The 16,443-nt window shown below is 36.4% G+C and overlaps 1 protein-coding gene across 2 annotated transcripts; it reads right to left on the bottom strand.

Annotated features, from left to right (window-relative positions):
- Positions 1–670: 670 nt before the first annotated feature.
- Positions 671–8,367, bottom strand: LOC141642295 (abscisic acid 8'-hydroxylase 4-like). 2 transcript variants are annotated; one of them, XM_074451067.1, is made up of 10 exons: positions 7,844–8,367; positions 6,908–7,229; positions 6,030–6,179; positions 4,774–5,022; positions 4,419–4,508; positions 4,187–4,265; positions 3,905–4,011; positions 3,668–3,786; positions 1,620–1,638; positions 1,487–1,563 (listed from the first exon to the last, which is right to left on the bottom strand). In XM_074451067.1, the coding sequence occupies exons 1-9, from the start codon at positions 8,047–8,049 to the stop codon at positions 1,626–1,628; spliced, it is 1,335 nt and encodes a 444-aa protein (XP_074307168.1). In that variant the 5' UTR covers positions 8,050–8,367; the 3' UTR covers positions 1,487–1,563; positions 1,620–1,625. The 2 variants fall into 2 exon arrangements, with proteins under 2 accessions (XP_074307167.1, XP_074307168.1); XM_074451066.1 differs by lacking the exons at positions 1,487–1,563; positions 1,620–1,638 and adding an exon at positions 671–1,035.
- Between the last annotated feature and the right edge of the window lie 8,076 nt (positions 8,368–16,443).

Genomic DNA, 16,443 nt, shown 5'->3' on the forward strand with positions numbered 1-16,443 from the left:
GGGGTATATACTGTAAGGGTTGCTACTACTGGTTAAGGTTGAAAAGAGATCAAGTGGACTGGCATAGGGTCATCTGGTGCCCTCTTGCAGTCCCAAAACACAACTTCATTGCATGACTTATTGTTTATGAATCTATTATGCTTAAGGAAAAAATGTTCAGGTTTCAGGTCAGTACAGATGACTTGTTCAGCATCTGTCACCTGCACTCTGAAACTCATCTACATTTGTTTGTTGAGTGTAAGTACAGCCATGAAGTATTACAGAGAATTGGGGATTGGTCAAGTACTGATGTTAGCAAAGAGGGCAATTTCTTGTCACTTGCTAATAGAAGATGGAACAAGCTCTGGAAAAGTGTTTCAACTGCTGCAGTTCTGACCAGTTGGTACTTCATCTGGATACAGAGGAATGATGCTCGACTGTACCAGTGTGTACTAAGACCCACAATCCTTGTGCAACAAATTCAGGGAGTCATTAGAAATCGTTTTACTCAGTGTAAACCATGTGGCCGAACTTATAAAGAGGTTGTCTAAGGTGCATCTAATTTAAACATTTGCACTCAAATTAGTATGGTGTCGGTTGAAAATGTGATGTAAATTATGCTATTATCAATGAAAAGCTTACAGTTTAACAAAAAAAAAAAAAAAAATCGAACTTAATTAGCCACAACAACTAACAAAATGGCCAAGGACAACTTCTTAATTCTTTAGTGACTGGAATTAACAATTTCATGCTCGTAATTTACAATTCTATACTCTGCTAACAATTGTAGATACACTTAGCAATGCACCTCACATATACTTAGTCGTGTCATTCATTCTCGCGCTTGCAATTTCAAGAATATTCTGACGAGTTTAATCTCAACTCCAAAACACTATTTCTACGCCATGCAATGGAGAGATAATTAACACCAATACGTTATGTTGCATGGATTAACTGTAGTTAAGAAGTATTCTCCAAAACTTGGCCGGAAGTCCCTTTTCCGGTACCGGAAACGGCATATATTGCACACCTTCCTTAGATCCTACTACTTCCCACCTACACGCACAAGACATGATAAATTTACATCATCAGTTATAATATACTCCGTCTAATTTATAAAGGTAATATCTAAATCTATATTATTTTATCTAAGACTATTACAATATTATCATATTGTGAATTATATTATTATTGATTCCATATTGGTTACAATATAAACGTTGTCAAAACCTTAGACTCGACATAGATGAACTAAAATAATTTTTTTCATATCAGATATTGTCTTGTCATTAGAGTGACACATTTAAGTACATGAAAAATAATGTGATTCAACCGCTATATAATTACTTCCTCTGTTCCGATCAATTATTATCCTTTGGTTTTAGCACAAAGACTAAGGAAAGAGGAAGAGGTCTAATTACTAAATGACAAGTGGAACAAATTGAGTGTGAATGATCAAATTACTCATCAAGTTTATTCTTAAAATATAAAGGACAACAATTAACTGAGACACCTCAATATGGAAAAGGATAACAAATGACCGGGACGGAGGAAGTACATGTTGTTTTGCTTCTATATCCACCATGGGCGCCATCTTAATTATTTGTTTACCTAATTTACCATTCTATTAAAGTAAATACTCCCTCCTATTCCGAATAACTGTCTCATTTGGATAATGGCACGGAAATTAAGGAATGGAGTTAAAATAATGAAAAGTACGAAAATTAAGGAATGAAGTTAAAATAATGAAAAATATTGTATAAGGGTAAGAATATAGGAGTTAAATAATGAAAAGTATTGAATATGATGGTTTATGGGTGGTTGGAGTGGTAAATAAATAAAAGAGTCAAGGGTAGGAAAGTCAAAAAAACATGTCCAAATATGGCAAATGAGACAGTTATGTGAATAGATGGAAATGGTAAATAGGACAGTTAGGGTCGGACGGGGAAGTGGTGATTGACCCCCATAACTTTGTGCAATTGTGAAATTAACCCCCATAACTTTCAATTTGAGTAATTTGGCCCCATAACTTACATAATAAGTGAAATTAAATCCCTCTATCAAAATCTCACGAGAAATTCAATTTATCATATTAAAAAAGTAAAAATGGTTATGTTTTTAAGAAAATACAAAAAAATAGCATAAATTAGATAGAAAAAATTAAAAATACTTTACAAAACCAAACAATTTATTATTTTTATATAAAGTACAGATTTTTCAACATGTTTTTGTAATTTTTGTAAAAAAATTCAATTGCAAAATATTTTTTCAATTGTTTTTTACATACGTATGTAATTCGGTATGATTTTTTGAAAAAAACAAACAATTAACATTTTTTTGTGAATTTTTTTGAAATGTTGAAAAATAGAGTATTTTGAATATTGGTTTACCCTTTTATTATATTGTTTATATTTTTTATCATGAAAATCTTTTATTCCGACTTTGAATTTTAACACAACTACCTAACAAAATATTTTGCAATTGCAATTTTTTTACTAAAATTGTAAAAAACGTTGAAAAATATGTACTTTATATAAAAATAATAATTGTTTGATTATCGTAAAGTATTTTTAATTTTTTTATCTAATTTTTTTTTTTAATTTATTTTTTTGTAAACTTTATTTTGTATTTTTCATAAAAACATAACTATTTTTTACTTTTTTGATATGATAAATTGAATTTATCGTGAGATTTTGATAAAGGGGTTTAATTTCACTTATTAGGTAAGTTATTGGGCCAAATTACTCTAATTAAAAGTTATGGGGGTTAATTTCACAATTGTACAAAGTTATGGGGGTCAATCACCACTTCCCCGGTTATTCGGAATAGGAGGGAGTAAAAGATAAGGAGGATTTTTTTTTTTTTTTTAACTAAACCACAATATTTCAGTTTCAAAAAAAATGAGGCAACTATGAAACAATATGAACCACGAAATGAGGAGTTAGAAGGCTGTTCCCTTTGAAAACTACATTCTTTGTTTATAAATGAGAAAGCAACAATTCAGTACGTGTGAGAGTACGGCCTCAAAATTAATGGGGTGGCCGTGAAAAGTGAGCAGTAGATAGTGTACAATTTTTCTTTTGTTCTTTTGTTAACAAGTTTATTCCAGAAGCATATAATGCCTTTAATTTTGTGCATGATTAGGTTAGATAATCGGGTTGAGATATGGTCGAGTCATTAAGAGGGGTATCGCGTCTTAGTGTCATGTCCTCACCTAGACGTAATATAAGGTCTATTAAAATGAAGTATATGAGAGGATGATATTTAGACTCGGTACATACGGTCAAGTGGGACGCAAACATTGTCCGATAATATCAGCCCATTTAAGGATGAAGTGTATATCATTCCACCTCAATGTGATAAAGTACTAGATATGATAGATAGTATAAATAAACTAAACTAAAACCAAGTGGTGTTAGTCCAGTGGTAGCCGGGTTAAACCTTGAAACTTGCAGAAGTGCAGGAGTTGAGAGGTCCCGGGTTCGACTACCAGCTGGGGCGATGATCACTTGGCTACTGCAGCCCCCAAAGGGGGTGGCTTACATGGTCCATGTGGTGGTGCGGGAATGCATGGACCCGGGGGGATTCAACCCCTCGTCATAAAAAAAAATAAAATAAACTAAACTAAACTAAAATAAATAGAAAATAAATTGTATCTTTAATCAAATGGAGTATATATGAAATGTACCTGAAGTGAGTTACAAGATGGTGGATGAAAATGAGGATCATTAATTTGGCGACTTCATTTCCTGGGCATGCATGAGATCCATAACCAAATGGCATATATACGTAGGGTTTCTTACCCGCCTGCAGTTACATTAATTTATTTTGAGCATTATTAAAAAAAAAAAAAAAAAAAGGTTCTACTCCGTATATTATATGAAACCCTACTCCTCATGGAAATAGGGCGAGGAAATTGACATACCTCAAATCTGGAAGCATCAAATATTTGCGGATTGTCAAAAAAGGCAGAATTGTGATGTATGTTTCGAAATAAAGGTAGTACCTTCCACCCTTTAGGAATTAGGTAACCTGCATTATATTCAAATACCTTTTGAGAAAAAGAAAAGTAAGGGTACGACAATTATAACATGAAAAAATCAAATCAGTGGTGAATCTAGGATTTTATTTGGTTCGGAAGGGAAAAAAAAAATGTACTCATACCAAATTTTAGGATCTCTAAAAATGAAATAACAAAATTATTTACCATTGTATACGACATCCTCAACTGCTTCTCTATAAGTAAAAGATATGATGCTGGCCATCCTTAAGCTCTCCAATATGACCTAAAGTTGCATAATCAATAAGTCAATAAGTAACTAATTAATTAAATTGATCATCTATTCATTATTCTATAGGTGAAGTAAAAAAAAAAAAGATGATATTATTGTAAAGTTCGAAAATTATTTGACATTATTCTACTAAATAAATCTACTTACCCTATGCGTGACATGCATCTGTTTTATTTGTGCCCATGTTAATGGTCGCCTTCCGTTGTCATTTGCTTCATAAATTGCCTTTTGCTCCCTCTGACGATTTATAGAATTCATTTAGCTACTTGTAATAAAACAAGCCCACTCAATAGCTTTTATGGCTTAAAGAGGGTAATATTAATCCAAATTAACCGAGTGAAATTCAAACCTCGGTTGTGGGTATCATCACCAGTTCAACGTCTAGATAGCCAGCTGAGTTAGCTGACATATGTGTACTTGTATGCAAACATTCCAACTTGTTATCGTACACAAATATTAATCATGTATGCATGCTTGGAGTTAGGAGGGGCGAAAAATTTACCTGTATTTGGCTAAGTAAAGTGTCATCATCAGTGATGTACTTGAAAATCCAAGTTAAGATACTAGCCGTAGTGTCTTGGGCAGCAAACAGAACACCAATGACATTATCAATTATTTGATCTTCTGTTAATGTTTTTCCATCTTTATCTTCAAAGTTCAAGAGGCATCCTAAAAGGTCGTTTGTTGCCAATCTTTTCTCTCTTTTCTCATTTATAATTTCCCGAATAATTTGCCCCAATTTCTTCCTTGCCTGGATTATGCACAAATATGAAATATATGAGTGACATTAAACTAATTAATTTTGAGTAGCAATAAGGCTTGTGAGAGATTGATGGCCTTTTATTGATAAGTTATTAAGACATCACTTTTTCCGTAACTCTTTATGGGTTTTTCATAACCCTTTTATTATTGATCGTGACTTAACATGACTTTTCCATGTTGTACACGTTTTCATAACGAGGTTACCCATTTTATGGTAAACCATGGCAATTTTTATCAATAACAAACATTTTTTTTTGAGGTAAATAACAAACATTTGGTTACGTACTTCTGATACCATTTTATTTTAAATTGTAATATTGTGAGACAGAACGTCTTTCATGAGACCACATATTTTAAGGTGACATTGTCTACTTAAATTTCTTTAATTCAAAGTATTAATATTATTTTCATAGCTAATTGCTTCGGTAAACTCATATATATTTTGTTTTTTTGAGCCTACATTCAAATCCTATTTTAGGTACTTTGGTGACTTAGATACACTTTAAACTAAATTTCATCAAAATTATACGGAGTATTTGTTTAATTTCATTTTGATTGCCTTCAAGTTTTTCAATTATAGTGTAATCATTTAATTTAACCTAATTTCATTTTAATAATCACAAATTACAGTAGAAAATACAGAGTAGTTTACATAAAAATTGTATGAAAATTCGTCTTCCATTTGCGCATTATTAATCTTAAACGAGTTATTATTAAAATTAACTTTCAATTTGTTAAAAGTGGGATAACCAAAATGAAACTTTGCTCAAAATTCAGTCTACTAAAGCACAAAATTTCTCAATATCTTGTCACTAAACCGAAATCTTGATGAAATAACCTCAAATTCATTAAATCAGCAACGGTTAACCATTTACTGTATATTAGAGTACAATAATGAAAATAGTATCAAAACTTATAAAGAATTGTACCGTGAATAAATGATAGACGAGTAATAAGTACAATTATTCAAAAAAAAAAAAAAAAAAAAAACCGTACCATAACAGAATTGAAGTAACGGGTACCAGGAATAACTGTAGGAAAAGAATTGTAACCCTTATCTAGGGTAACGTAGTTTTCCTTAAGGACGTTCTTGTAATAATCCTCCAGCTCACCAAAGATTGTCAAGACTGCGACATCGAAAGTGAACTGCAACCAATCACAATTCTTAATTTAGAAACCAAATATATAAGAAACAAAGTCTTATCATATAAAACTAATATCAAATCAAAATGATTTTTTCTAGAATAAACCTTACTAGCAACTTCTACTCCTACCTACATGCGTGCACATGCGAAATTTTAGAGACGTAATATGAGACAGTTTTAAATGTAAGATAATTATTAGGCTAATAGAAGTAAAAGGTATCAAAATGACTTAAGAATTTAGGTTAATTTCAAACGAGATATAAAAGAATTTAGGTTATACGAGACAGTTTTAAATGTTGGTTGTCTATTAAAAGTACGGATATAAAAGAAATATGCATCGTCTCATGTATTACATTAGACCTTATTTTAGCAACTGAGCTTACGTGAATTTTTATTGAACTTTTAAAATTTATAAGTTACAGAGTACATTTTAATTTTTAACGTTAAAACTCAAAATTAACTGAATATATGTATAATGTTTGAGTTATATTGTAATATTTTATTAGTTTAATATTTAAGCGAACGAATTCAAAAACTTTATTATAAAACTAATAATCTTTAAAATAGAAGTTAAATTTTTTATTATAAACTCGTGAACTACACAGACAGTTGTACTCTTAAAAGTAATCAAAACTCGGTATAATTAATAATCTACTTACGGTAAAAGTAAGTATTCAAAATAAGGACCACGAAAATTCTCGAAATATTGAAATGGATGGGAGGCCATACCTTCTTCAATTCATTAAAGGTATGAATTTGACGACCGTGAGCCCATGAATCCAAGGTAGATTTGGCAATGGCTTCGATATCGGAAACAAGAGGTTTAATGGTGTCGAGTGAAAGAGAAGCTTGTACTAATTTCCGGATTTGAGCATGATATCCACCTTGTTGGAAGAAGATAGCCGATTTACCAATCAACTTTTCTTTGCTCTTTGGGTAAGTAGGTTTAAACAAGCTAGCTTTTGTCATCAAAACGAACTTTACGGCCTCTGGACTTGCTAACATGATGCATGGACAACCTAATATGTGGGTCTTAAATACGTCTCCGTACCTATATATAATAAGATTCACATAAACATCAAGTTAGGTTTTTGTACTAAAATTGTATCTAACATTAGCCACGTTAAAAAAAAAACCGATAACATTTAACTAAAACGCAAATTCTCATTTTAGGCAGTTGAATCTGTCTAAAATTAAGACGGATAAAATGTGAACATTTTCTGATAAAAAGTTACTATCAAGATTATTGTTAGAACTTAGAAAGTGTAATTTTAGTTAACTTTTTATCATTAAATGATCACTTTTTTGTGAAACGAAAACTATGACTAGACTAGAATCTAGATTACATATGGGTGAATGTTCATCCCTTAAGGTATATAAAAATGCACAATGCTTGTGTTTTATATATGCACACGTTGCATGCATGCCCTAGTGAAGATATATACCCTAATATTGTTTAGGGGATCTAAATTTGTTGATCTATAATTCACAAAATTTCAATCTTAACCATCAGAGTAAGATATCTTCTTATATTTATTGTGGATGATAAATACCTAATTACCTATAGAAATAACCAATAAATTTGGAGAAAATAATGGCGAGAACAAGGAAACGTACGTACAAAACAGTGTCCGAAATAAATCGATAAAAAATGATAAATCAAACCTTTTTTCTCTAGTGATGAAGAAATCATGTGGATTTTGAGAGAAAAGTTGAGGAGTCTCTCCGATGTAAGGCCAACCCAAAGAACCAGGTGGAAGCTTAACTCCATATTGTCTTAAAAGTCTCCATTGATGAAACTTTTTCACCAACATATACCCAAAAACAATTAACACAATTCCAATGCTCAAAGTAGACACATAAAAAAACATCTTTCACTCTTGCTATTGATGAAAAAGGCAAAAAAGCGTTTAAACTTAAAATAAGAAACCTAAGTTAATTATATGCTAAGTGCAATGCTTGTGCTTCTAATTAAGGTTGATTAGGAGAATGAGAAAATGAGGGTATTTATAGCAAAAACAAATTCACTTTAGACAGACACTATCCGTTTAAAGCTGTAGACGGATAGTGTCTCTCTCACAAAATGAGTGTAGATAGTGCAAGTGGGTGAAAAATTGATACTCCACTTATTTTTTGTGAAAGGGATATTATCCGCTTATAACTTTAGACGGATAGTGTACATCTACAATAAGACGGATTGTTATAGCAAACGTAGGCTATTTGTAGGCCATTATCCAATTGCGTTTGAGCAAAAAGGATTTATGGGGTCGACACACTTTTGCGTCGCCAGCTATGGAATTGTGAGGCTCATAGTAACGCTCTTCATAGGCACATACTGACAATTTTATGATAAATAGTGCATCGAAGACAAAATTGTTAATGGCAGATTTATAAAACCATTTTTTGAAAATTACAGTTTTATAAATTTATTTTTGAAAATTATAGTCATAATAACACTTTTGATCAGAAATTGCAACCAAAAATCTTACTCCGGTGGAATATTGAGACAAGTTTGAATTTTTGTAACTTAAGTTCATTTTTAAGGACGAAAATACCTTCAACCTATAACAACCTCTTATGTTTATCCTCTTCTTAACAATTCATAACTCCATCTCCTCTCTAATTCTCTATTTCTTCTTCACCAATAATATTACCTAATCTAATCCGTCTCTTTTATTCACATTCTACCCTAATCAATTTAATTTAATTGTAATTCTATTATATCCATTTTCTCTTAAAATTAATTAGTGTTCTTTATGATCATATTTCCCCAAATTGAAAATAATTAAAGTTTTTCAATTTTATTAATGTGTTTAATTTGCTTTGAGAATAGTTATGCTTATAACACTATTCGCACAAGAATCTCATTTGACTTGCAAATTACAATGGCAAGCATGGAACTTCGAACAACAGACTAAAACACATTATCATTACACCAGATTTACTACACCTCCGTTGTCAAAAAAAAAGATTTACAACACCTCAGAAATTCGGAAGTAAAAAAAAAATGAAACTAGATCCCCTTGTCGGTCTTTGACCTGTTGTTGAGAAAGACAAGGTTGGTAAAATTAAAAAATACTCCCTCTCTCCCGGTCATTTGTTGTCCTTTTCCATATTGGGGTGTCTCAATGAGTTGTTGTCCTTTCTATTTTAAGAATGAACTTGATGAACAATTTGATCATTCACACTCAATTTGTTCCACTTGTCATTTATTGACTCATTTCTTTTTCCTTGGTCTTTGTGCCAAAACCAAAGGGCAACAAATGACCGGGACGGAGGGAGTAGCTTCTTGAAAACACTAGCCGACTGCTATCCACAACTGAAATAGCGCTTTGTTTGTGCTCGAGTACCGTTTCTCTCTTCATTTGTTTCTTACCCTTTTTGGCACACCAACAAATTTAATTCCTACAATGATTGTCATGTTCTACAAATTGAAAATAATTAGGGTTTTTCAATTTTGGGAAAAATTTAAGAGAGTAGTGTGGAGGAAGATGAGAGGTTTAGGGTTAAATGAGAGGTAAAGTGAAACGAACTGGGTAAGTAGGCAAACAAATAGACAAGGGTATTTCGGTCACATTTTAACAAAATTCACCGAAAACGTGATCATGATGCAATTTTCAAAGAAAAGTGATATTATGGCTGTAATTTTCAAAAAAAAAAAAATTATAACACTGTAATTTTCAAAAATTGGTTTTTATAAGGCCGTAATCAACAATTTTCTATGTATCAAATAATCATTTAGATTATAAAATGACCACTATTTATAAATTATAAAGTAAATCTTTTTTTTTTAAAGTGGTTGGTTTCTTATAAAAGGGTCATGGTGATCAATCCCCCCGCCCCCCCCCCCCTCCCCCCGGGCCCGTTGCATCATACAACCATCGTACACAATAACTATTATACTGTTTTATAGATGTTTTCTCTCTTTCTTTGCTTTTTCCTATTTTAAAAATGAGATGTTGAAAACTTGATCTTTGTTTGGGTAATTTTCTACCTAAAATTCACTTGATGACGTGGCAATCGATCATTGGAGCAAAGCAAGAGCAACGGATTGATGACGTGGCCAGAAAATATCTTAAGCAAACTCCACACAAAGTTGCAGTCCCACGCAAGCTGAACAAAACCCACGAGACTCGGTTAAATAAAAAAAATCCCACAAAAATAGGGAAGTTGAGCAGAAATAGGGAGTAGGCGCTGAGGAGGAGCGGGTCAAAAGGAACAGCTATAAATATGAAGCAACGGCAAAGCAACGAGGACATTCATTCATTCAATCACTCACTCACACTTCAAGTCTCCACTCCAGAAAATACCACTCATCATCATACAAGGGCATTATACTTTATTTTTCATTATAATTGCATCATTACATTGTTCCTCCTCAGTACCCCATAAGTCATAGTGCATACATTTGGTGGGATACCGACTCCCTCCGCAGTTTTCTCACATTCGGGTTTTCCGCATCACCAATTTCTTGTGTCCTTTACTTTTTTGCAATTCCTATTTTTTTTCCTTCATTTTATAAGTACACCCACACTACCTTAAAATCGACTAGAAATAGACCGCTTTAACCCATCTAAAGACAAAGTGACTATTAGGTAAATTTTTACCAAAACAATTTTGCGCCCACCGTGGGGCACTGTGGTCATATTATAAAGTCAACCTTCCAAGCAGTACGTCCAAGCATGTCGGGATCCAATCATAATACGTCCAGTGCCCGAAGTTCCACCTCCAGCGTTGCAGGTTCTATCTCACAGCCTGCGGCACAGACCCTTCCAGCCGCAACAGGGACGATAGAGTTAGTGGCCCTCAATAGCAGGACGGTTACCATTAGCCAGATATCCAAGACGACTTTAGTACCAGCTAAGCCCCCGCATTCAACCAGAACCTTAGATGTGGGATCAAAGCGGGCAAGTAAGGTGCCAGGGGTGCATGGCCAAACAATGTCTAACAGGGAAAGCAGCCCAGTCTGATCAGCAGGAACGCCAGTGGTTTCTCAGCGCGCTGGATCAGCACCACCGGATGCGTGGCAACAGCTACTCCAAAACATGAACACTTTGCACTGTGTTGTAGAGAGCCTACAGAAGAACAACGAGATCCTGCGAAAGGACAGCCGTGCCTTCAAGGACAGGATGGATGCAGTGTCCCAAAAGGGAATGCTCCTGTAAAAGGCAGAGCGTACGCCAAATCAGAAAGCGCACAAGGGGAACCAGGGAAAAATCTTCCCACAGGATTTGGTAACTAGGCTAGATCTGTGAGTGGTATCACCATCGGGAGTGCCGCAACAGCCAATGATGACGCGTCCCCCGGGGTACTATCACCACCGGGAGTGAAGCCGCCACCAACAGGAACAGCGGTAAGGGCAATTACCCCAGTGGGATTGGGAACCTTAACACCCAGTTTCCCCTCACCTCTCAATAGTACACCGCCCGTATTTGGGAACACCCAAGGCGAACCCTTTACGAATAGCGCTCCCTCAGGAGCAAACATATACACACAGCAGGCTCTGGATGCACAGTTCAGGCCCATTATGAATGCAACCCCATTGTCTACTAGCTACTGTAACACCTCCGTACACCAAGGTGCCTTACCAAGGACCACCCCATTGTATGAAGATGTTACCATCTCGGTTGCCCGAGGTAGTAGATCAAAATAGCAATAAAAGAACATTTATTAAATAACTTTAAGTCTTTACAACATATATAGGACAACGTAGCAAAATACAACATGACAACTACGATAACTACTAGGCGTATGTGTCAAGGACATCTACTCTGGTAGCGTGATGACTCGAATCCCTTCCAAGCCCGCAAGCAAATGACCAACTATACCTGACAAACCAACTGCTCACCATCCCCGAATGGATCACCACAGTTTTGAAAACACAACACGGGGTCAATTTACTGTATAACAAAATAAGATAAGTACAAAAAGGCAACCACCTGATCATCATCCGCCTCCAAACTCCCGATCTCACATAGTAACCGACTACGCACCGAAATATGTAGCCATGCCAGATTACCCATCGCAACAGGTAATCCTCGCCGCCAGTAGGGGACCGCAGCCAATCCCCACCTAAGCCCCGCTCATCAACGAGCGATAACCTTGTTCATTAATGTGCACATCCCCTTCTATGGCGGGTTCCACAGAGGTCGAAACTAGGGCGTGAAGCCACTTTCGCAAGTGACTCCACTCAGCCGAGGACGCACCTCGCGAACATCACCAACAACCATCACTGTAACACCCCGGCCCAAACCGGGTCGGGATTGGTTACTTATGATAGCTCACCAGGCTGTGTACATGGCCCACAGATCAATACGGGTCCTTTATAGTACATTTTGTCCTCACTCATGCGCATCCCGAAAACCTTCCCAGGAGGTCACCCATCCTAAGACTACTCTCAGCCAAGCATGCTTAACTTTGGAGTTCTTTTGCATGGATGACCATAAAAGAAAGTGCACTTTGTTGATATGAGTAGTACTTTTAATCCCTTTAAGCACTAGTCATTTAAGCCTATCACTGGACCTCTTCAATTAACATGGGGTGTTAGAATCACCCCCACTTGAAGAACGCAACGTCTTCCTCGTTGCGCCTGGGAGGATAACCGCTAACCCAGAATCCTCCCCCCGCTAGATGTGTGATCACAATGGAGCGCATAACCACCGCCTCAAGGAGCATATAACAACTGCCTCCCATCACCACACGGTCGCAGGGTTGCTCTGATACCACTTGTAACACCCAGACCCAAACCGGGCCGGGAGTGGTTACTTATGATAGGTCACCAGGCTGTGTACATGGCCCACAGATCAACACGGGTCCTTTTAGCGCATTTTGTCCTCACTCATGCGCATCCCGGAAACCTTCCCAGGAGGTCACCCATCCTAAGACTACTCTCAGCCAAGCACGCTTAACTTTGGAGTTCTTTCGCTTGGATGACCATAAAAGAAAGTGCACTTTGTTGATATGAGTAGTACTTTTAATCCTTTTAAGCACTAGTCATTTAAGCCTATCATTGGACCTCTTCAATTAACATGGGGTGTTACAATCACAACAACCACACCAACTCCAACACCAACAATGATCAGCAGATAATCAATCGTACAACAATACAAACATAATCTTATAACAATTAAACAGTAAACCAAGTAGGAAAACCCTACCTCATCGCCAATCCATGAAAATGCTTTCAACAATTAGCCAAGCAAGACTCCAAGACGAATCCTACAAACGGCAACACATCCTATTAGAAGACTACCCAAAAAAGCCTACTGTAAGACGAAAATAAAACAATGACTTACCTTGTGATGCGGACCGACGACGACAACGATGACATCTCTACTTGCATACTCCACATGTAACCCAAACCCCTTCCACAGGTAGTGTCTAGGCTAGATGAGTGTGTAGGGAAAGGTGGGTGATAGGTGAGAGAGAGATATATTAGGGTTAGAGAGAAATGGAACCGTCGAAAATGAAATAAGACTTACGAACTTGCGTTTTATAATAACGCGTCAACATCGGCTATACTCGGTCGAGTACTCTCATACTCGGCCGAGTAGGCCCTACTCGGTCGAGTGTTACCACCACTCGGCTGAGTAGTCCATACTAGGTCAAGTAAACAACTACATATGTCTCTTATCCTCTCACTTATCCCCTCCTAAGGTCTTCCGTGGTCAAAAAAGTCGGTCAAAGGGTCCTTAAATAGGGCGGGTATTACAGCTACGTTGTCCCACCGTACGCCACAGGAGGAACGCCAGTAACCTGTAGTCCCTTTAGCTTTTATTCGCCAGTCCACAACATTCCCGTGGGAGCAAGTGCCTCACTGGAGCAGCGGCTGTAGGAGCTTAGGGCTATGATCAGCAAAGTGTCGGGAATGCCTCGTCCCATGGAGATAGCAGCACCAGAAAGCTATGCAGATTCACCCTTTGTGGACAACATAGCACTCGTCAGTGTACCCAAAGGATTCACTCCACCAACCATGACCTTATATGATGGGACAGCTGATCCATTGGACCACGTCAACCAGTACAAGCATAAAATGATGGTGGTGACAACAACTGGTTCCCTCAAGATAGCGTTCATGTGCAAAGGCTTTGGATCAACCTTGTCGGGGGCAGCGCTACAGTGGTTCGTGAGCTTGCCCAGTAGATCTGGTTAATGCCTGATACGGTCATTTCTGTACCAAAAATAAACCTAAATACAACTAACAGAAGCTAGCAGCAAGCAAGTAGGGTCGATCTCCACAGGGAGGCAAAAATGAGATTTATCTGTTTTAAATTAGTCTAAGAGTAACGGAGGTTTGAATATGATTTCTAAACTAAGAGAGGTGGCAAGAGAAATTGAGAGATAAAAATAAAGGGATTAACAATAAAGAGAGAGAACTAGGATTTCGGGTCCTCAATGAACGTCAGTCAATCGCAGTTAAGGTCACAGATCAGTCGATGTGTCGGTCTAAGGGGCAATGAATATCTCCTTTCGGTCTCAATTCGCCCTAAAATGCTATTAGCTTAACTTTCGCCCTCACTAAAGCATCCTATTGTTCACTGCAGGTCTCACCCCTTCCAACCTTTCGGTCTAGGTCAAGGCTTACCTAAATTAAAGGCTAATTGTGTCGACTCAACTAGCAGGATACAATTATAGCAGCGATTAACAACATAGACTAAAACAACAACGACAACCTATAAACCTAATTAGCAATTAACATTAGTCCATTGAATCACCTAAATCCTAGAAAGGGAATTAGCTAGACATGAATAATAAAAGATCAAGAATAAGGGAAAGAAGAATAATAAACATTAAATAAGAAGAATAAAAGGGAAGAGAAAGTTACAGAGTAAGGATTCGGAAAAGGGAAGAAAAGCAATGTCCAACAGTAACAGGAGGAAAAAGTAACGTATGATAGAAGCGTCGTCCTAGTAGTATCCAGGATAATTATGACCTAATCCCGACTTCCTTTATATAGGGAAGCGAGATTTTACAAACATAAACCCAATCACGGACTAAAAATCCCGAGCCCAATAGCAAACCACTCGATCGAGTGCTTTTAAACTACTCGATCGAGTAAAATAAAGCTTAAACCACTCGATCGAATAGAAAATCTACTCGATCGAGTAAATCCTAAAATGCAACTACTCGATCGAGTAGAAAAAGGACTCGATCGAACATAATTGTACTCGATCGAGTACTTTCAAATAAGACAATTTCTCGCTTTGCGATTGAACTTCAAACGGCTGCCATTTCTTCGTTAAAACAGGGCGATTCCGGTGGCGTTGGAAAGCTAAGAGGACAAGATTTCATCTCCAATTAGAATCACCTGAATATCTGTTGTATAACTCGAGATATGGCTCTCCAAAGTAGGCACTAGCAATTTGAAGTTCTTCCTTTGCTCGCCTAGCTATCTTTCTTCTTTGCGCATCTCAAAATAGCTACATTCCCGCTCCAAATTCACTCTTCCTCCAAATGCATGCTAAATGGATGGTAAAAGGCTTGATTTCACTACCTTCTGGTTCATTCCTGCAAATAAGACAAAACAAACCAAGGTAGCATATTCAGGGCATTTCGTAGCATAAACTACGATAATAGCATAGAAATACGTGCATAAAAAGGCCTAAAAAGACTATATAAAATGCACGTATCAATGCCTTTAACTAACAATTCGCCAGCAGTCGCAAGCCAGAAAAACAAACAAGTGACCTATACAGGGTAGTCCAGAGGTTTGAGGAATCCACTCGGGACTACCTGAACGGGTTCAACAGAGAGAAGGTCTCCATCCCAAAATGTGGCATACCCACAACGGTAGAAGCATTTAGGCGTGGACTTCATGATAAGGTTAATTTCAGTCGTTTGGCCTTAGTCAAAATAAATCCTATAATACTACTAACAAATAGCTAGCGGTAAGTAGGGTATCGTATCCACAAGGAGGCGAGGTAATTAATCTGATTTGTTTATATTTAAGTTCGTCTCGAAGTAACAAATTTATGGGGTTTGATTGGTTTGAATGCTAACAACTAATCGCAAGTGAAACAAAGATTGATTCAAATATGTTAAAAGAGTCTAGGGATCGGGTTCACTAGGTAGTCATCCAAGGGTAAGGTTTAATTCGTTAATTGAGCAATTTATATTGTTGAAAGTCATATGATCGGTCGGTTTTAATATGTCTTTTTAGATCTAAACTTAACATGCAATCGCTATTATTAAGTGGGTCTAATTCAATTATCGTGGCCTATACTAGTCTTAACCCGGTCGGTGAAAATCCTAGTTTATGCAAGACT

The sequence above is a fragment of the Silene latifolia genome, chromosome 2 (assembly GCF_048544455.1).
Source record: "Silene latifolia isolate original U9 population chromosome 2, ASM4854445v1, whole genome shotgun sequence".
NCBI classification, from domain to species: domain Eukaryota; kingdom Viridiplantae; phylum Streptophyta; class Magnoliopsida; order Caryophyllales; family Caryophyllaceae; genus Silene; species Silene latifolia.